Genomic DNA, 18,278 nt, shown 5'->3' on the forward strand with positions numbered 1-18,278 from the left:
TTGGAGTAGTATCATATAATTTATTTATTTATTCATTTCTTTTTACAAAGCTGATTGCGTTCGCACCTGTACGAGCGCGCAGAAAGACGAAACCAACACTTCCGTCTCTGCCTCTTCTCTTTCTCCTCTCTGGCGGGAAGCTATGTTCAGTTCTTACTGTCTGGCAAGCAAGTAAAAGGATTGGCAGCGCCACACAAATTCTCTATCAGACCACGAACACCGAGATCAACCCCACTCAGAGATCTCTTAGCTTCTCTCGCATAATTAACTATTTAATCCTTGAAGCTCCTCTCATGTCACAACCTCCTCACACCATATACCTCCTAAGAAGCACAAACTCTGTTGTCCTTTCGATTTTATGATCAGCAACCAGACCACAACCAAAGCAAAGTGAAAGGGAATGCTATAGATTTTTGAAGGATCGGTTCACGTTTGCCTAACTCTAGCTGTGTTTTTCCGTTAGGAGTATACTCCTGTTCTTGGTAATCATTATCTTACTTGACCTTTAAAGTTTCGTTACAATAGTTAAGGATCATTAGTTATAGTTGGGTTTTATTTATTTTGCAATGAAATCAATTTTTGAAAAATAAAATTAAAATGTTATGTAAATTTGATTCGTATGTCTCTGGAATGGCGTCAGTTACTGCTGCGTACAAGTTGTTTGTTAAAATGCCTTGATGAAAATTTTCTTTTCAAAGTCAAGGATGAGAGAGGCATATGGGGAGGGTTGTTTTGGCACTTAACAAGAATATTATTCTGTAAAGTGTGTGATGATGCATTTTCGGTGCGGTTTATCAAGAAACATCCGGGAGGGTCTTAATCTGAAACAGTTAAAAACTTCTAGATGTTGAAAGATATTGGAAGTACAGCTACTTGTTTGAAGAACTGATGAAAGTATATGGTTTTTGGTTTAATTACTGTTCAAACCTTCTCTTATTCTTTCTAGTTTAGTAATGACATATCCTCGACACGGATGAGATTATAATGTCCAATTTTGAATTACTTTCTTCGATGAAATTTTTGTTTCTATTTTCATCGCTTCCACTCTTAACTTAACATTCCTTAGGATGAAATCCCAAGTCCTATTTTTGGAGAGTGGGAATAGATTTTTAAGGTAGGAGTGAAAATAATTGAGACATATAAATTGTGTTCTCATTCTAATACCAAGGATAAGTTAATAATTAGACAAAAATAATGGGACAAGAAGATTGAATGTGGAATGGACCAAACTTCATAAGGTTTGTTCTCTTTTTTTCTTTTGCGTGTTGACTATAGTTTAGTTGTTACTACTTATGTGCTGCTGTAGCAAAGTCCTAATTCCAAATATTTTTAATGGTAGAAGAGAAGAAAATTCAAGGAGTCATCATGGAGACCTCTAAAGAAGAGCCACCTCTGTTGCTTGACCGTGCTGCTCGAGCAACAAGAGGGAAACGGTAAGAATATGCAGTTTTGATTGTTTATAATGGATTCTTTATTCCTGCTATTGCATAGGAGGAATTCCATGCATTGAATTCTCTTTTGGATGTAGACCAAAGTAGTAGTAATGAATAAGGGTTTTTGCTCGAATTATATTATGGACTTTATTGACACCTCTTTTGCTCTCAGGATGACCAAGTTGCTTGATGAGGAAATTGAAGACGATGAGTCGTTCTGGAATCAAGATGCTCTTAAAGAGGTGTTTAGTGCACTATATTATCGTCCAATATTTTGTATAAAGTGATGTTGACTTATGAATTGAAACCCCCTTTCATGATTTTAGAATAAACAGAGACTCTCTGACACTTTCTTATACATTTTTTTGTACAATCATAATTTTCTAAAGCTTATGCCTCTTTTGATTATTCATTTGTTCTCTTTGCATCTCAAAAGTTCTAATTGCATGCATCTTTTTTGACCTACCTTGATCTTGTCCTAAGAATTTAGGGCTGACAAAGATATGCAGGTTATAGAAAAGACTGTTGTGTATGTCCACTTATTTTTCTCTGGTTTGAATATTTGATGAATCTACATGGGCAGAATATTCTCTAGAGCATTCTCCATTATTTATCCGTATTTAACTTTTGTTTCTCAGGAAGAGAATGATGATAATTATGAAGAAGAACCAGAGGTTGTTGATGAGTTTGATAGTGATTTCGACGAGGATGTGGGTACTTTGTACTTCTATTGCATAGTTTTAAATAAAAGCTAAATTTTCTTTGTCAAATTGTTTCCTTTCTGCTTATTCACTCTTTTTCCCTTTGTTATCAGCCATTATTGTTTATCTACTTAGACTTTCTTTTCATCTAAGAAAAATCTTGTTCTACTGGCTTTTGTTGGTGATAGGAACCTGAACCAGAGGAGGAGGCAGAGAATGAAGCAGAGGAAAGGTTATTCCCTTTTGGCCCAAAGCCAGTGATACTGAATTTCAAAATTGTATCTCTTTCTCAATCTTGACTTTTGTTATAGGGTTCAGACAAAGAAGAGATTGATTTTTCCTGGGAAGCCTGTAACAAAGAAAAAGAAGAAGAAAAAGAAAAAGAAAGTCCTTTCAAGATTAGATATCACTTCTAAGGATGAAACACCAGCTGAAGAGTCTACCCATCCTGAACAACATGATACCGCTGATGATGCAAAAGGTGAGAGAGTGATTAGGAAGTCTACAAGAACTTCAGTAATTGTTAGGCAAGCGGAAAGAGATGCAATACAGGCAGCTTTACAAGCAACAATAAAGGTTAGTCGTGGATATTGGACCACCATTATTATTTGGTAGCTTAACATCTTGTTGCTGGTCATACTCAAAATTATAAGTTAGTAGTTCTTTTTTTAATGATGTTGTGGTCGTGATGAATGGCCACACCTTTTGAGGTAATGATATTTGTGAATGTTTACTTACTTTAATTTGGTCATGATGAAGAACATTTGCCTCGGTCATTATCCTAGGGATACTGTTGTTACTGCTGCTGAGATTTCCAAGCTGACCTAAATTAGACACTGCCAGCTGTTGTGTGAATTATTACATTCTTTTGTGTTGCAGTCTGCATGTTTAGATTTTATGCACACTTTTCTGTCTGTATTTCTATGTTGTATGCGGGTGTGGGTACTTAATGCATTCTATGTGAGAAGAGTATGTTGATGTTAATCAGAAAGAGAAGATTTGGGTGGCCTTGGTGATGCTAACATGCTTATTCCCTTTGGATTGAAGAGAAAGGTAGCATATTAAGTGATCAAGTGAAATTTTGGTTTCAGGTTTTGTTAACAGTTCATTTCTCGTGCATTTGTAACTTCTTTTGAAATTTCAAGTGTTTATAATGGTCAAACTCTATCCAGTCTGCTTTGTAGATTGGAATTGGATTATGCAGCTATGATGTTACTACAATACTAAACATATATGACTTAGAATTTGGCTGTCTCAAAAATTTTTAAATGTATGTTCAACAGCATTTTACTCATATTTATACATATTCCTGTATGAGTTATTGTTGCCTTGTTTTGTGTTTGCATCTCCCTCGCATTGCTACTTGTACTTCATGCTTTTGGTAACCTCATACCAATATATTTTTTTCTTTTTGTTTTCTTGAAGGAATAGGGGGCCGGGGTGGTAGAATTTGTTGCTCTTAACACAGTTTATCATCCTGAAATTTTTGTACTTTTGACAGCCCATAAAAAGAAAAAAGGAAGGCGAGGAGAAGAAGATGACCCAGGAAGAGATGCTTTTGGAAGCAGCACAAACAGGTTCACGCTGGATACCTAGCTTAAAATTCTTGACATCCCTGTTGTTGCCTATTAGTTGATCTGCAGTAATATGCTCGGATTTTACCTGTGCAGAAATCGTAAACTTAAGGAATTTGGAGCGTGTTTTGGCACGGGAAGAGGAAGTTAAGAAAAGAGCAATAGTGCATAAAGCAGTCTACAATGGCCCTCAGATACGTTATGTTTCCAAAGATGGTAAGCTTTTACATAACTATTTATTCATACAAATTATTTTGCTAGAAACGTTGAATTGAATATGTAAATTAAAAAATTCATGGCATCATTATTTTATAATTCTTTTTGGGACAATTAATCTGCTTTATCTTTTCCATTTCCAAATATTTTTTAGGTTGTTCATATCTGGAATTCAGAGAAGGAGCCTCATTTCAGTCAGAGATCTCAACCACACGTGCTCCATGTAATTTAAGTTAAATGCTTTTCGATGATAACTTCTGTTTTTAAAAGGAGGGTAGGAGTGTCTTTATGTTTTCTCTCAGTTTTTTCTCTCTCAATCTTGTCTCAAATATGCAGTTATGGTGCCTGTTGAAGCTGATAAGGGTCGTAGAATCCTTGACACGAGTTTTATGAAATTGGCAAAAGATTTGGCCCTAATAGGGATCCTCTAATTTATATTTGTCGAATTCTCCATAAAATATATTTTGTTCTCTTTCAGATCCTGAGAAGGCTGTTTGTGCAATTACTGGACTACCTGCCAAGTAAGAGCATACCTTTGTATTGTATGTCATTTAGGTTTTTGTGTTAAGGTCTTCTTTACAGAGAAAACAGTGAGCGCAGACATAGAGTTGTAATGATGATTTTGGGCACCTATAATGGTGATGTCTTTTGATGAATCACTGGTCAAAGTGCTTATTGTTTGTGCTATTCTTTTTCTCAAGAGAAGAAGTATGCTCGGTCATATGTCCGAAGGAAACCAGGAAAAATGATAGTTAGGTTGATGTAGTATCTGATTGTTCTCTTGGAAAATATCCTAAACAACATGCTATGTTTTGGAAACCCCAGTTCATGTATAGATGGTTAAATAACAAAAATTTCAGGCATATTTAATTCTAGTTATAAAACGGTTAAGGTTTTTACTTTTTGCATGATATTATTCAGCTGTAATATAAATTGAAATGTTAGGGAAGAAAAAAAAACTGACTTTTGAAACAGCAGGAGTTCTTCTTGGTCATTTTGTTTGAGAGTGTGTTCTCACAAGAAAATCCAAAGTTGCAGTAGATGAGCTTGCAGTTAGTACACGAAGGTCTAGCTTTTTCCTTTATGTTTGATTTGTCATGTAATATTGTAGGTATCGTGATCCAAGGACCGGCTTACCATATGCAACAAAAGAGGCATTTAAAATCATTCGAGAACGGTGAGGCTTCTATTTTTTTTTTTGCTCATCGAAACATTATTTCATTAAACATGTGCAGGAATTCATGTTCTCAACTGATTTCTTATAGTTCGGATTTCTAGTTCCATGATTTATTCTCTTCCTTTTTATTTATCTTTCTTGAAATCATATTAAAGATGATCGATGCTTCTCAGTCTCAAGTTAGTAAACTGTGGATGTTGCTTACATAGAACTGATCAAGCGGCTTATCCCCTTGGTAACTTCTCCAATCAATTTAGATCGATAAGGTCCCCCTCCCCCCTCTCCCGTCCTCTCTCCTATCTAGAGGAGAAATTAACAAGGAACAAAAAATTTGGGGATCTCAAAGAATTATCAATATTATTCAGTAAAAATCATAGAAAGCCTTCTCAAAAAATAATAACCATGACTGAAACCATGCTATAAGTGTTCTTGATAGTAGGCAGCAACTTAACAATGAAAGCATGCAAATAAAGTACCTAATATAATAAGATCTCATACTACTAATAGGAGAAACTAATAAGAGAAACTAGTAAATCTCGTGAATAATCTTGATCTTTGAAGCTACTTAATTTTTCCTAGATAAGCAGCAAGGTATATCGTGTTTATATGTGATAGTTTTTAGAGGTGCCATTATACTATTTCAGCCAAGTGAAAATAGCATAATTTTTTTTCCAGTATATTGTCTTATGTTTTTGAAGGGAGTTGTATGAGATAGGAGATGAGGGTATGGTTTCTTCTTTTCACTCCAATACGAGAGAGACAGGGAGAGAGGGAATTTGTTGCATTTATTTTATTTTCGTTCAGTCTTTTATATTATCCCTGATATCATTTGCCATTTTTTGTGCATGGTGATTTCATAGTTTCCTGGTTGAAGGTGGTGGTTTGAAAAAGGAAATGTACATGGGTGAATTGTTCGATTCACTTCTAGGAAAAGGTTTTACAGCTAAGCGGAAGAGATCTAAAATTTCAAATAAGCGTGAAATTTCATATTTCCGGTTATCAGCTCGGTTCCGCAGATTTCCTGATCCTGAAAGTGAAGATTCGGATTAACTGACTGGTAATCCTTCTATATAGCAGCTTATGATATGTTATTCCTGTTAGATTCTATTATAAATCTTCCTTCTTGTTAAAGAAATAGTTGAATAATCAAAATCACTACCAATTATTTAGTTTTTATGCTTTTTTTAAAGAAAAAATAAAGCTGGCATCTAAACAAAGTATGTGTAAAAATTCCATTTATATGGATCATTTATAGTTAAACTGCATCTTCTTTTGGTATAGGAGAAGTACTTTTTCACTCAATACATCAATGGGCCTCTTGAGAATTATCATTCGTACTGTCAAGCAATTGCTGCTGTCTTCGATTCAAGTATGCATAGATATTCTCAATTTTTGGATGAGTGCTTTTCAATATACAAGCAAAGATGCCAAATTGTGGACTAAACACCAGATTTTAACTTAAAATCTACTGGTGTTATTTTTCAGTCTGATCAAATTTCCCTTATAAGTTTTCATAAATTGGATGACTGGTCCAATTAACTTTTATGTATGTACATTTTCCCTCAGGAGCACTAGTTGTCGCTTGCTTATCAAGTTTGAATTCTTTAATTGTGGTTGCACTTTTTTCTACCTTAAAATGACTTTGGATTTTTGCATGAGACTTTTATTTTTCCTATCTTCTTCTGTTAAGCATCATATAATCAAGATTATTTTAAAAATGCATCTGGCTCTCCAAGCCCCATAAAGTTCAGATTGGATGTTGGCTCCAACGACTCCAATGTTATTTGGAATTGCCATTGGTATTTATTGATTATTGTATGTATCCACAAATTCTGTTGTCTCCTGGGTATTGCTATCCGACTGAACAAGATAACTTTCTACTTCCTCCAGCTTCCAGCTGGACTTGGTAAATGTAAAACTTTATAGTGAAGAGAATTCATTAGCTGTAAATTTTCTGCCTACCTAGGAAACAAACCCAACATGGGATCATTACTTGCGAGCCACTTTTGAACCAGTTGCGCTGCTATGATGGCCAACTCAGGTACCTTCAAGACTACAGGTACAATTGCATGAACCATGGCAAAGACTGGAAAATGATGATTTGATGGTTCCTAAAAGCTGCTAAAACATATAGATTAAAGGTAACAAATGTGCACTGCCTAGTTTCATTGAAATTTCAGAAGTTAGATGCTTGGACAATCTTCCTTTGATGGGACTGTGTAAACTAATTTTTTTTGGCTACAAATTAGTTAAACAGAAATGTTTGGTGTATTAAAAAGATGCAAAATACATAGCTTTCATATCAACATGTCCCACGGCTTCACAGCATTCACTTGCAGAGTCGCTGGAGCTCTAGAGTTTCTACTCATATGAGAATCTTATGTGCTTTTCAAAAAGCTACCTAGATATTATTGCAGCTGATGGGGAACAACAGCCGGTGTTTTCACAGAGAATTGAGCGGGTCTTTCATGTTAATCTGCTCCTCATGGCTTTTCATTCTGCGAAGCTTGAATGAAAATGAACGGGGAGAAATGGCCTGAACAGGCTCATCTTTAACTCGAATAAGATTGTAGGAATATGCCCCCAGCAGGGTTCCTGTCACAGGTCCTACCAAATACACCCATATCCCTTTGTAGTACTGACTGGCAAGTGCTGGGCCTATGCTCCTAGCTGGGTTCATTGATCCACCTGATACTGGTCTGTGGATTGCTAACACAGCTTACTAGTTAGTTCATGTTCACACTTCCCATCTTTTTGGGCAGCTTTGGAGTGTCGCAAAGTGAGGCTTAATGCATCAGTTTGATCGAATATTGATTGTATTTTCTGAATAGGATCTAACTTTTGGCCCAGCATTACCAAATGTAAAGTGCATTTTGGAAGTGAAAATAATTGAAGTTATGCATACAAGCATGAATAAGTTGTTATGAAGTGTCTTACCCTGCTAAAATGGATGTTATGCAGACTGCAGAACCAACTGCAATACCTGCTAGCTCTCCTACCTGCAAAACTCACATTTTAATTGACACTAGTATCTAATTTGTTTCGTAATAGATCAAAGAAGAAATTTGTTCTTTACGTACGGCTTTGGTATCAGTTGCTACAGCAGAGGTAATGAACATCATCGAAAAGGTAACAACGATCTCCATGATCAGAGCTTGAATATCGGATCCAGCGGGTGATGTCGTGCCAATGAGTTTAATAGGATGCAGCAGCACCCGCAGGGTAAACGCTGCAGAAATTGCTCCTGTCACTTGAGCTGCTGCATAAAATGGCACCTGTCCATCCGCCAAAATTCTTGTCACAATGTTTATTTTAAGAAATTGGTGGAGAATAAAATTTAAATTTAATTCATCAACTTTAGAAAAACAATACATGTAATCTGAACTAAAGAAATTAAATACTGCTAATACAATAAAAAAATTAAAATTAAACATAGAAAGAGAAATTATTTTTATATTGGCCCAAGACTTGATCAGTCTCTTTCTCTTTTACTTCAACTGGGTCCATCTCACATAAACCCACATACCTACCTAACTGGGGTCATATAATTGAACGAGTACTCGGCCTATTACATATTAATTTACTAATTTGTTAATGATGATAGCAGGTCAAAGATCTGCGTAAAAGTAACTTTTATCTTCAAATCTTTGGTTAATGGAATGATGATTAATTGTTGGCCCAATTTCTTTATAATATTTGTATTGTATAGACAACTGCAGCATTATTTGCACTCTGCACAAGATATTAATTTCTTCAACTCTATATATATATTTGCAAGTGGAATAGTTTTATAATGCATAACTGAAGAACGAATGAATTATTGAAATATACATAGATATATATTTATATAGAAATAATTAATAGCTTAACAACCAACAGGCTTATCTCAAACGAGACGGGTGTCTGTACAGATTCAACTGTCTCTATACATTCATGTTTTAATTCATTCATGAAGATTCCCCTATATTATTTTTTAGAATTTCTTGGTTTTTATTGCAGAAGATTAAAGTTCCTGTCAAATTCAGGCTTTTTTTTTTTCCTTGGTTCAAATAATTTCTCCAAACATTTAATTCATTCTTTTCTTATTTATTTGTGATCAATTAAAGCTCGACCATAAACATCAAGAAAATTAATGAAGCCATCTAACCCCAATGAGTAGTGGCTTAACTGGCTCCTGGGCTCCTAACTTCATTATCATGTACTTGTCACCAGGTGTACATTTCATGACACTGTCCCTATATAACATGGGTGAAACATATACGTAGATAACATGCCTAAAAATGGGTAGATTTTAAAAATTAATTTATCATATATACGATCATGATTGTTGAAAAAACATGGGGGGAAAAATTATAAGAACAAAAAGAAAACTCACTTAAACCTCTTTCTCCCAATAATTTCTGTTTTGTTTTTTTATTTTTATGTATTATACAAGAGAATCAAATCATACCTTTGTTTTTAATATTTTTATTTTTTATTATAATTCAGTATATATTGTTGGATCAGCAGTAATTAACTTAAGTTTAACCTTAATGAATCCGTTATATTTTTTAACGAAAAAATATTATGAACTGACAATTTTTCGGATAGTAACTATTACCTGTTTCCATGGAAAGTGACGAAGAGCTGCGAATGCTAGAGTGACGGCTGGGTTCATGTGTGCACCGGAGATGTGGCCTACTGCATATATCATTACAGTTACGATAAGACCTCCAGCAACAGAAGCAGCAAGTTTTGAGACTCTACTTTCGTCGATTGCGCTGATAGCAGCCGACCCACATGTCACAAACACCAAGAGGTAAGTGGCTATGACCTCCGCCGCCACCTGGTTTTTTCTTACATGATAGAATAGTCAGTTTATCGAGAAACAAACACAAATTTAACAGAGATAGAAGACATAAAAAGAAACGGACCTTTCTTAGAAAACAAGGTGGGTAGTGGTGTTCAAATGATTTCCAAATGCTTGAGCGATCAGAAATTGGACTTTCAACTGAGACAAGATCGTTTATGTCAGTTTGGTTGTTGAGGTTTGGATGTGTTAATGTTCCCGCCATGTCTGTGCTGAACTTGAAGCAAAGGGAGGATCCCAAGAAAAGGCCAAGTTAATATCAACATATATAATATGCCAAAGCTACCTCATATCTTTTTATAAGTGTTTGGTAGGCAGGCATATGGTAAGTAATTAAGCAATAATTTATGGGTCAGTTTTAGTTCTAAGAAAGAACATTAAGTGTTTGGTGGGGTTTGCTCTTCAATGTGGTTTTGATGGTTGAGTATACTTACAAACTATATGTATATATATGTAATGTTGCCGAATTAATGAAAGAATCAAATGTAGAAAGTAAGAATTTGATACCTAGGTCCATAGCCATTTTGTAAATTTATGGCCCATATTTCTAAAACGGGAATTTTCCTTTACATCAAACTTTTTTATTTAATCTAATAAGCACATATACATATACATATACATATACATAGATACACACACACACACACACACACACTCCTAAGAAGAACATATTTTGTTAATTAATTATCAGCAACGAATGGATATTTGTTACTGTTTAGACTTATATTTAGCAAGGGATTTAGTTCTACGAATTAGACATATATGGTCAGCCGAGGTTGCAATTCATAACTCAAAAAATAGCCTCAATTCCCATAGCTAAATCAGTCATTTAATTTTGCAACAGATAATGCTTTGCTTCGTACGTAGCTGCTGCTGTTTCCATCTTTGATTTTTATAAAGAATTTTATATATTTGGATATTGAGAGAAATATTCTAGTCCAGATAAAATGAAGGAAGGAAAATATTCTATCATAGTCAAAATAAAATGTGTCTATATATATATATATATACACACACACATACATATAAATAAAATGAAATTCATAAAACTTTGATAAAGTTTTTGCGTTCATTTTTTATTATTTTAAATTTAATTATTTCAAGAATATATATTTTTTTAATGTTAATATCTAACAAAAAATTCAAGATCATTATTAGTTAGTAATTAACTTGTCACATAGTTATACTTACTAGTAGAGGGAAAATTTGAGTAAATTATGTTTTTGTCAAAACATAAAGTCTGCTACAAGACTTCATCAAATGTATCATCAATTAATATAGTTATAATTAAAAAATTATACATACACAGACACACACACGATTACGATTCATGCATTTATACATATATAGTTATAGCTATAGTTACAGAGAATGTATAATTGAATAATTATATATCTAAATCAATAGATTCAAGCTAATTTAGATAATTTGGCCACTAGTTCCTTGTCCTCATTTTATTATATTTTTTTCCTTGTAGTATTTATTTTTATTGAATTTATTTGTTATTTCAACTTTATGTTAAATTAGTCTTATATTTTAAAAAATATTTGAATTAATTTATTTTTATTATTAACATTTAACACCAATAATACCTAAGGCCATATTTAATCGGTCATAAACATAACAGCTTTTGATTGACCATTAGTTTATGTCATATATTAAGTGTTATCTGAAGTTCACTAGTCGGTCCAACATAAAAAAAATTCAATTAATATATTATAATTATTCATTCTTATATATGTGATTTTTTATATAAAATGTCACGTGACATTTGACGTTGATTAATAATCAATAAAAAAAAATTACATTTCATGACTGACTATATATTGATGTTAGATATTAATAGAGTTAGGTGAATATCAGGAAGGACTAATTCAAATAATTTTTGAAAATATATGGACTAATTTGACACAAAAATAAAGGTATGAGACAAATTTGAACAAAAATAAAAAGGAACTAAAAATATATCTTGTCTTTTGTTATATACATATAGCTAGCCACACATATTCACATACGAGAGATTGTATTTGAGTATGGTTTAGTTAACTTATACTTGCTCGAGAGGAAGATAGTAGATATGTAAGTCACCAAAAGGATTGTTGCTCAACCTAGGAAAACAAATACCAAATAAAGCATGAAGTCAAGAGTTGCCTGGATAAGTGGATCTTGGTGAATTTTGTGAATTTAAAACAATTCTTTTTATTAAATCAATAATTTTAAAACTACTCATATTAGATGTCACGTTATCAAATATGTGGTATCTAATGTGGACAATGATCGAATCATAATATGATAGATGTACAAACTAGACCCACATGACACTTCCACAAATTGTATTAGTATGTATTAATAGTCAGAAACTAAATTAGAAACTTTTAAAAGTATAAGAACTAAAATTGTAAAAGTTTAAATATTTCGTGTACTAATTGAAATATTTTAAGATAATATAAAGGCTAATTTAAAATTTTAGTCAATATTTATATACATACACACACATCTTGAATTTAAGGCAAAGTATAACATGCTTATGAGGGAGTTGATAGTTGAGAGGGTGACTTGGCCTCATATTCTAACATGTATATGAGAGCTTTAGAGAGATAAATTATATAGAATATATAGTATAGAGAGTTCTCTAATCCATACATATGTTTAGATAGTACGTTTGTAGCTATTACAACATAGTTATAATATTAATGTAACTAAGAGTCATTGTGTTTGACTTAATTGTCAATTATCTTTACTTTGATTCTAGACTTCCTAGTTTAGTTATAGGTATTGCTAACTTGATTTCATAATGTTCTAACTCAGTTATTAAGACTTAAGTGTTAGGTGAACAAACATATTGGCTTAGTTGCTAGGTCTCCATATTGATATGGGTGCCAAGAGTCCTCCCCTACGATTTGTAGTACCACATGTATTATGTCTTGCAACATGTTAATGTTTTCCATTCTTTGATGTATTAATATATATCAAAATGCACCAATGTACTAATAAAATAATTTTATTGCAAATAGTATCTGAATTTTTCTTCATTTTTTTTTATTTGAACATTGATATTTCAGTTGGTTTAATTAAGTATTTGACCTTTTATATTTTTCTAAATCTCTTTCATTTAATTTTTTTACTAAAAAAAAAAAATCTCTTTCATTTAATTTACTTATTAAAATGAACATATTTTTAAATATATTTTATTATATAATAGTAATGTCATTAATATTTTATGACATGATTATACTTATTTAAAATTTTAAAAATATTTGAACGAAAATAAACTTGCATATACTTAAAATGGTTTGGGTTTTTTAGTGCAAGATACCTAAATTACTTAAGATGATGGCAAGTTTAAATGTTTTACTATTCAATAAAAATTTAAACGAAACATATTAATACACATGAAACCAAAGTCATTGTCATGTACAAGATTATAACTTGTACAGAAAAATATGTTTGTCTTGATACATGAGTCAATTGCATGATTCATTTTAGAGACATTGAGTTGCACTAGTTGAAATATTAAAAACTTAGATTAAAAAGATAAAAAATCAACAACCACTTTTGTAATTAAACCTTATAAAATTATATGATAATATTATCACATATGTGACCTAATACAAATATTATATATAGGAAACAGATGTATAGAATTGGCGTTATGTATATACATACAAATGGTTAGAGATAAGTTAGAAATTATAAAGCTAACTATCGATTGATTGACAGAGAGTTTAATAGTTTTTATTCATTTATTTAGAGTAATTAAAGTTGAGTATATTTAACGCGAAAGGAGCATATAAAATTTTTAAGTGGTCATAAAATTTTTAGATAGAGAGTATTATTCTTCTGACCTACCCTCTTCATCTTTGTAATGGGAATGTACTTGGCAATGCATTGATATTAAAGCATTATCTATCTCCAAGTGGGTGTTTTTATTCCCATTTTTAGAACAAAAAATCTCAAAATTAATAAAAATTAATCAGCAACTTGGTAGATTTCAAGTGGGTGTTTGTTTTTATTAAGTTGATTTCATTCTTTTGGAGTAATTAATTACTTTGTACACAAGACGACATATATAATCTAGTCACATGGAACTTCTAATTACTTCTTCTCTTAGTTTAATGATTTGAAGGTGTAACGCATGCAATATATGTATTTTGTTGCGTAGGTTCATTAATTAATTTTGCACCCTTTTTAAGCTTCATCATTGGTGCTCTCCTTTTATCTTTATGGAAATATGACTTGTTTATTATTTTTTTAAAATTATTTTATTATTAGTATTATCTAATTATTATATTACAAAAAATTAGTTCAAACTTTTACACCAATGCTAACTTGTCTGGTGTTCACCAAAGACTGGATTCTTAGCTGCTGTTTGTGCACACTTGTTGTCAATTACCAACTCCAGTAGTCTCTTGTGACTTGCAATTGTTTAGACATTATTATTATTTTTATCTTGATTTTATTTTCGTTTATCGTGTTAAAAATAAATAAATAAATAAAAGAAAGAAAAAACAAAAAGGAAAGAAGAAAGAGGAGAAGATAAACCCAACTTAAATTCTGCCTAAGCCCACTCCAAAAACCAACCATTTTAAGACTCATCCCAATCCAACAAGTAGGCGCATTCTTGGCAAAGAAAGAAATTGACCCAAGCTTCAAGTGTGAAACGACACTATTTCCAAGGTAAACCTTCAATCTTTCGGCTAGGGCTTGGGGAATTTATCTGAACAGGAAAAAGAAGAGGACAAGGGGCAGATGCGTCGGGCACGAGAGGGGAAAGACGTGATTGAAGCATAAAAGGAAAATGCTGCGTTTGATGTAGCAGACGAAGAAGAAGCTGAAAACGAAGGGACCCTCTGCAACGATTTGGAAAAAAGCTAGAAACAGAACAGGAGAGAGACTCGAGGCGTAGGAGAAAAGAGTTCATATGGTGAAAGAAGAAATGGGTATCGGGTTTGACGAGGATAGTGAAAAGGAGATGGAAGCTGAAAGAAGAAAGAGCAAAGGACGAAGCATTAAGAGGGTTTTCATGTTTCGGTGATATGGCTGTTCGAGGGAGTAAAGATGCTGAGGTAAAAACGTAAATGGGGGAAAATGACTAGACCTTTCGGGGTTCGCAGGTAGAGGCCAAGGGGGGAAGTTTGGGGAGATGGCATTCGGGGAAAGAGGAAAGAGTTAAAAGTAAAAAAAAAAAAAAAAGAGAGAAAGAGACCCCGAGGGGCGAAGAGAATCTGAATGTTGTGGGTAAACCCAAGAGAAAAAATCTGAAGTGTAAACCTATACTTGTTGTGTTCCTCATTCGGTAAAGAAAGGAAGAGTTCCTGCTAGGTAATGGTTCAATTTTTTTTTTCTTGCTCTATATCGTGAGGTTGTGAAAAACATAATTGATACGGGAAGAAACTATTGAATCAGGAAATGACAATCATAATTTTTGAGCTCAACGATCTTACGTTGTTGTTTGAGCTGCACATAAAGAGGGGTGTTTGATGAGTATTCATGGGAAGCTCTTAGATCTTTTAGAACTTTAGAAAAATCATCTTTCTCCAATCTAATTATTTTGATAACACAACTTTGTATTACTACCAGGGCGAAGTTGTGAGTAGAGGACACTTTTTATACTCATATCTTCAAGGTCACACCAAGCCTTGTAATCTCTTTTGTCTTATTTATCATCTTGATTCAACAATGTGCCTTTAATGTTATCACATCAAGATTATGCTATAACATAAGATGTTCCCGATAAGGTAATACTCTTCATAGGCACATTGGAAAGATATATCTATTTGTTCCCGGAGCCTTTTGGATCTTGAATGAGCAATGATGATACCAAAAAAAAAAAAAAAAGGTTGTTTCATACACATCCAAGAGGAAAGATTATAGGGTACCGATATGACGGGCCAAGTAGTATGTATAAAAGGATTGTGCTTAACTCAACTCAATCGGCAGTGGATATTGTGAAGAAGCTGAAGGAGAAGCTTGTTCAAGTTGAGGAGGTGATTTCGAAGCTGAAGGAAAAGAAGAAGTTGAAGTCAAGGAGTTGTTTCCACATGGAGATGGTGAAGTTCGACTGTTGATGGACAATTGAAGAAGGTGAAGATGCTTTGGGTTTCAATTGGAGGAAAAGTCTGGGTTCCGAGAGAAAAGAAAGTTGGGTTTAGATGTTTGGGTTGGGTTATTTTAGGCTGAAGTTACAAATGGGCTAGAGAATTGTAACACCAAGAATGTGATTATAATAAACACGTTCGTTACTAGAAAATAATTTTCTAATCGTGAATTTAGCTTAAAATATAATTATATTTTTGGTAATTTACAATTATTGTCACAAATTAAGATATATTTATGTTTATATATCTACAACAACTTTACTTTTGTAATTAGTGTATCTTTAATTTGCCAAAAAATAGTTATTAGAATTAATAAACTGAAAGTTTAAAAGAATAGGATATCACCCATGTTTCCTTTTTAATCTCCTAATATTCCACGTGTACATCATTTAACTCTTGTTTAGTTATAGATCTCTTAAAAGCGCACATCAATAACTAAGAAACAAATTAATTAAATATCATCCCCAACAAAACAACAGATTAAATACCCAAATAAGAAATTTTCTATGAATAGAGAAATCTTTCATTTTGAGATTGAAAATGGACACGTACCACCTCCTCCATAAATTTTCTGCTAACACACCATTGATCGATGCCCAGAAGCTGCTGGTCATGATCTCCCTCGTAAACCCACTTGTGCTCTTTCAGGTGATTAATCTTCCGTCTATTTATCGTTTTTTATTTTGGGTTTCTTTTCTTTTCTGTAAAAAAAAATTATTATTTATAAACTAAACACGAAGAATACATTTTCTGTCGCATAACCTAACTGATTATAATATCTAAATATTTAAATATATAATTAATAATAAAATAAATTGGACTGGATTTATAAAGTTTTAATCAACATCCAAGTTTATGCTGAAATGAGATAGAAGTGCTGGTTGTGAGAAGAGAAAATTGAAGATCATAGCCTTTTTTTTGCGAATTTCTCTTTTATTGCTTCAAGGTTAATTATAAATAAATAGTTAGTTATGTAGCGCTACAGTTTAAATAACGACCCTTCGTGCTTTGTTTAATTGAGATTTTCAAAAAATATTAGTAAGCTTTTGCTTTAAAAAAATAAACTTCCATGTAAATTCTCAACAAGTTAGGCGATTGTGTAGAGACTTGAGATCTAATTTCAGCTACTATATATAAATTAATCCACATTTGTATGAAGTAATTATTTTAATGAATGACTTAATTGATCTTTATATTACAATTTTGAAAAGTAGGAAAAACTTTTTAAGAATTATTTAAGAATTGTGAAATTTAGGAATTCATTTTTTCGGTTAAGTTAAAATGATTATAGTAATGTAAGAGAAATTTATATAATATTTTTTATATTTATTTAATCATTCACAAATTTTATTAGCACAAAAATTATACTACAAAGATACTCTATTCTTGCTAGATGATTTACTTTTGTTTACTTTCTACTCAACTAAGATGTCAAAAATAGCCTTAACTACATATGTAACTTGATTATATTTATACATTCATATATGTTTTAGACTCCAATTTTGTATACCAAGAGACAAAATGGCGAATAGAAGTAAAACACAAGTTGAAAGCGTTATGCTGAATAAATAATTGAATGAGACAAGTAGAACACGATACGTTCTTACCACCAAAAAAAAAAAAAAAAAAAAAAAAAAACTCAATTGTGTATAGTTTTTCAACATCTCTCTTTAGTGGTCCTTCTCGTCATCATCTTTATCTCTTTCTATATATATATACACACACACACATATCTTAGTACTTTTTCTTTACTTGCCATGAATTAAGTTCAAAGATTAGTTTAACTTTTAATTAACTAGAAAATTTTGGAGAGAAAGAATCTTAGCTGATGAAGTCGTGTCCTCAAATTATCTCTCGAGATAAATCCCACTAATATTGGAAGAAGTCTACTTATTAATTAGTAATTAGTGCAATATTAAATAAAAGATGACAATGATCATTATGGAGGCGAGAAAAAATTAATTTAACATATGAAACACAACTTATACATATGTCCCACTAATATATATACAATGTATGTGAACACACATGTGAGTATGACGATGTAAAAGAATGAATTTGTGGTGTATTTTGGCTTCTCATTTTTTGTCTTCTTCTTCTTCAATTCACAAGTCACAATTATATTATCCTTTACGTGTTTGGATTGATCAAGAAATCTAATCCATATGTCTCGGATTTTTTTTTTTCTTTTTTTTGTTTAAAAAGAAACCTAATCCATGTCTAATTCATT

At 32.4% G+C, this 18,278-nt stretch overlaps 2 protein-coding genes across 7 annotated transcripts; one reads left to right on the top strand and one right to left on the bottom strand.

Annotated features, from left to right (window-relative positions):
• The first annotated feature begins 15 nt into the window (after positions 1–15).
• Positions 16–7,407, top strand: SWC2 (DNA binding protein SWC2). Of its 6 annotated transcripts, none has more exons than XM_088218152.1 (13): positions 18–482; positions 1,340–1,433; positions 1,606–1,675; positions 2,072–2,143; positions 2,323–2,366; positions 2,446–2,710; positions 3,636–3,711; positions 3,805–3,924; positions 4,079–4,147; positions 4,403–4,445; positions 5,036–5,101; positions 5,962–6,158; positions 7,068–7,407. In XM_088218152.1, exons 2-12 carry the CDS (start codon positions 1,366–1,368, stop codon positions 6,149–6,151), a joined length of 1,083 nt encoding a protein of 360 aa, XP_088074278.1. In that variant the 5' UTR covers positions 18–482; positions 1,340–1,365; the 3' UTR covers positions 6,152–6,158; positions 7,068–7,407. The 6 variants fall into 6 exon arrangements, 4 of the variants coding, with proteins under 4 accessions (XP_088074287.1, XP_088074278.1, XP_021889686.2 ...); XM_022033994.2 differs by lacking the exon at positions 7,068–7,407 and adding an exon at positions 6,383–6,756 and having other exon boundaries at positions 19–482; XM_022033995.2 differs by lacking the exon at positions 7,068–7,407 and adding an exon at positions 6,383–6,756 and having other exon boundaries at positions 19–482; positions 1,343–1,433.
• LOC110808488 (aquaporin NIP2-1-like) lies at positions 7,237–10,356 on the bottom strand. The gene is made up of 5 exons (XM_022033997.2): positions 10,015–10,356; positions 9,702–9,926; positions 8,182–8,376; positions 8,039–8,100; positions 7,237–7,800 (listed from the first exon to the last, which is right to left on the bottom strand). The coding sequence occupies exons 1-5, from the start codon at positions 10,153–10,155 to the stop codon at positions 7,545–7,547; spliced, it is 879 nt and encodes a 292-aa protein (XP_021889689.1). The 5' UTR covers positions 10,156–10,356; the 3' UTR covers positions 7,237–7,544.
• Between the last annotated feature and the right edge of the window lie 7,922 nt (positions 10,357–18,278).

This window comes from Carica papaya, chromosome 1, assembly GCF_054855325.1.
Source record: "Carica papaya isolate Zhongbai chromosome 1, ASM5485532v1, whole genome shotgun sequence".
Lineage (NCBI taxonomy): Eukaryota > Viridiplantae > Streptophyta > Magnoliopsida > Brassicales > Caricaceae > Carica > Carica papaya.

Coding starts and splice junctions, on each gene's coding strand:
- SWC2 (XM_088218152.1), top strand. CDS start 1,366: ATGGAGACCTCTAAAGAAGAGCCACCTCTGTTGCTTGACCGTGCTGCT. Junction 1,676..2,071: donor ATCAAGATGCTCTTAAAGAG/GTGTTTAGTGCA, acceptor TTTGTTTCTCAG/GAAGAGAATGATGATAATTA. Junction 4,148..4,402: donor CTCAACCACACGTGCTCCAT/GTAATTTAAGTT, acceptor GTTCTCTTTCAG/ATCCTGAGAAGGCTGTTTGT.
- LOC110808488 (XM_022033997.2), bottom strand. CDS start 10,155: ATGGCGGGAACATTAACACATCCAAACCTCAACAACCAAACTGACATA. Junction 8,377..9,701: donor GTCACTTTCCATGGAAACAG/GTAATAGTTACT, acceptor GCGGATGGACAG/GTGCCATTTTATGCAGCAGC. Junction 7,801..8,038: donor ATAACATCCATTTTAGCAGG/GTAAGACACTTC, acceptor AGCAATCCACAG/ACCAGTATCAGGTGGATCAA.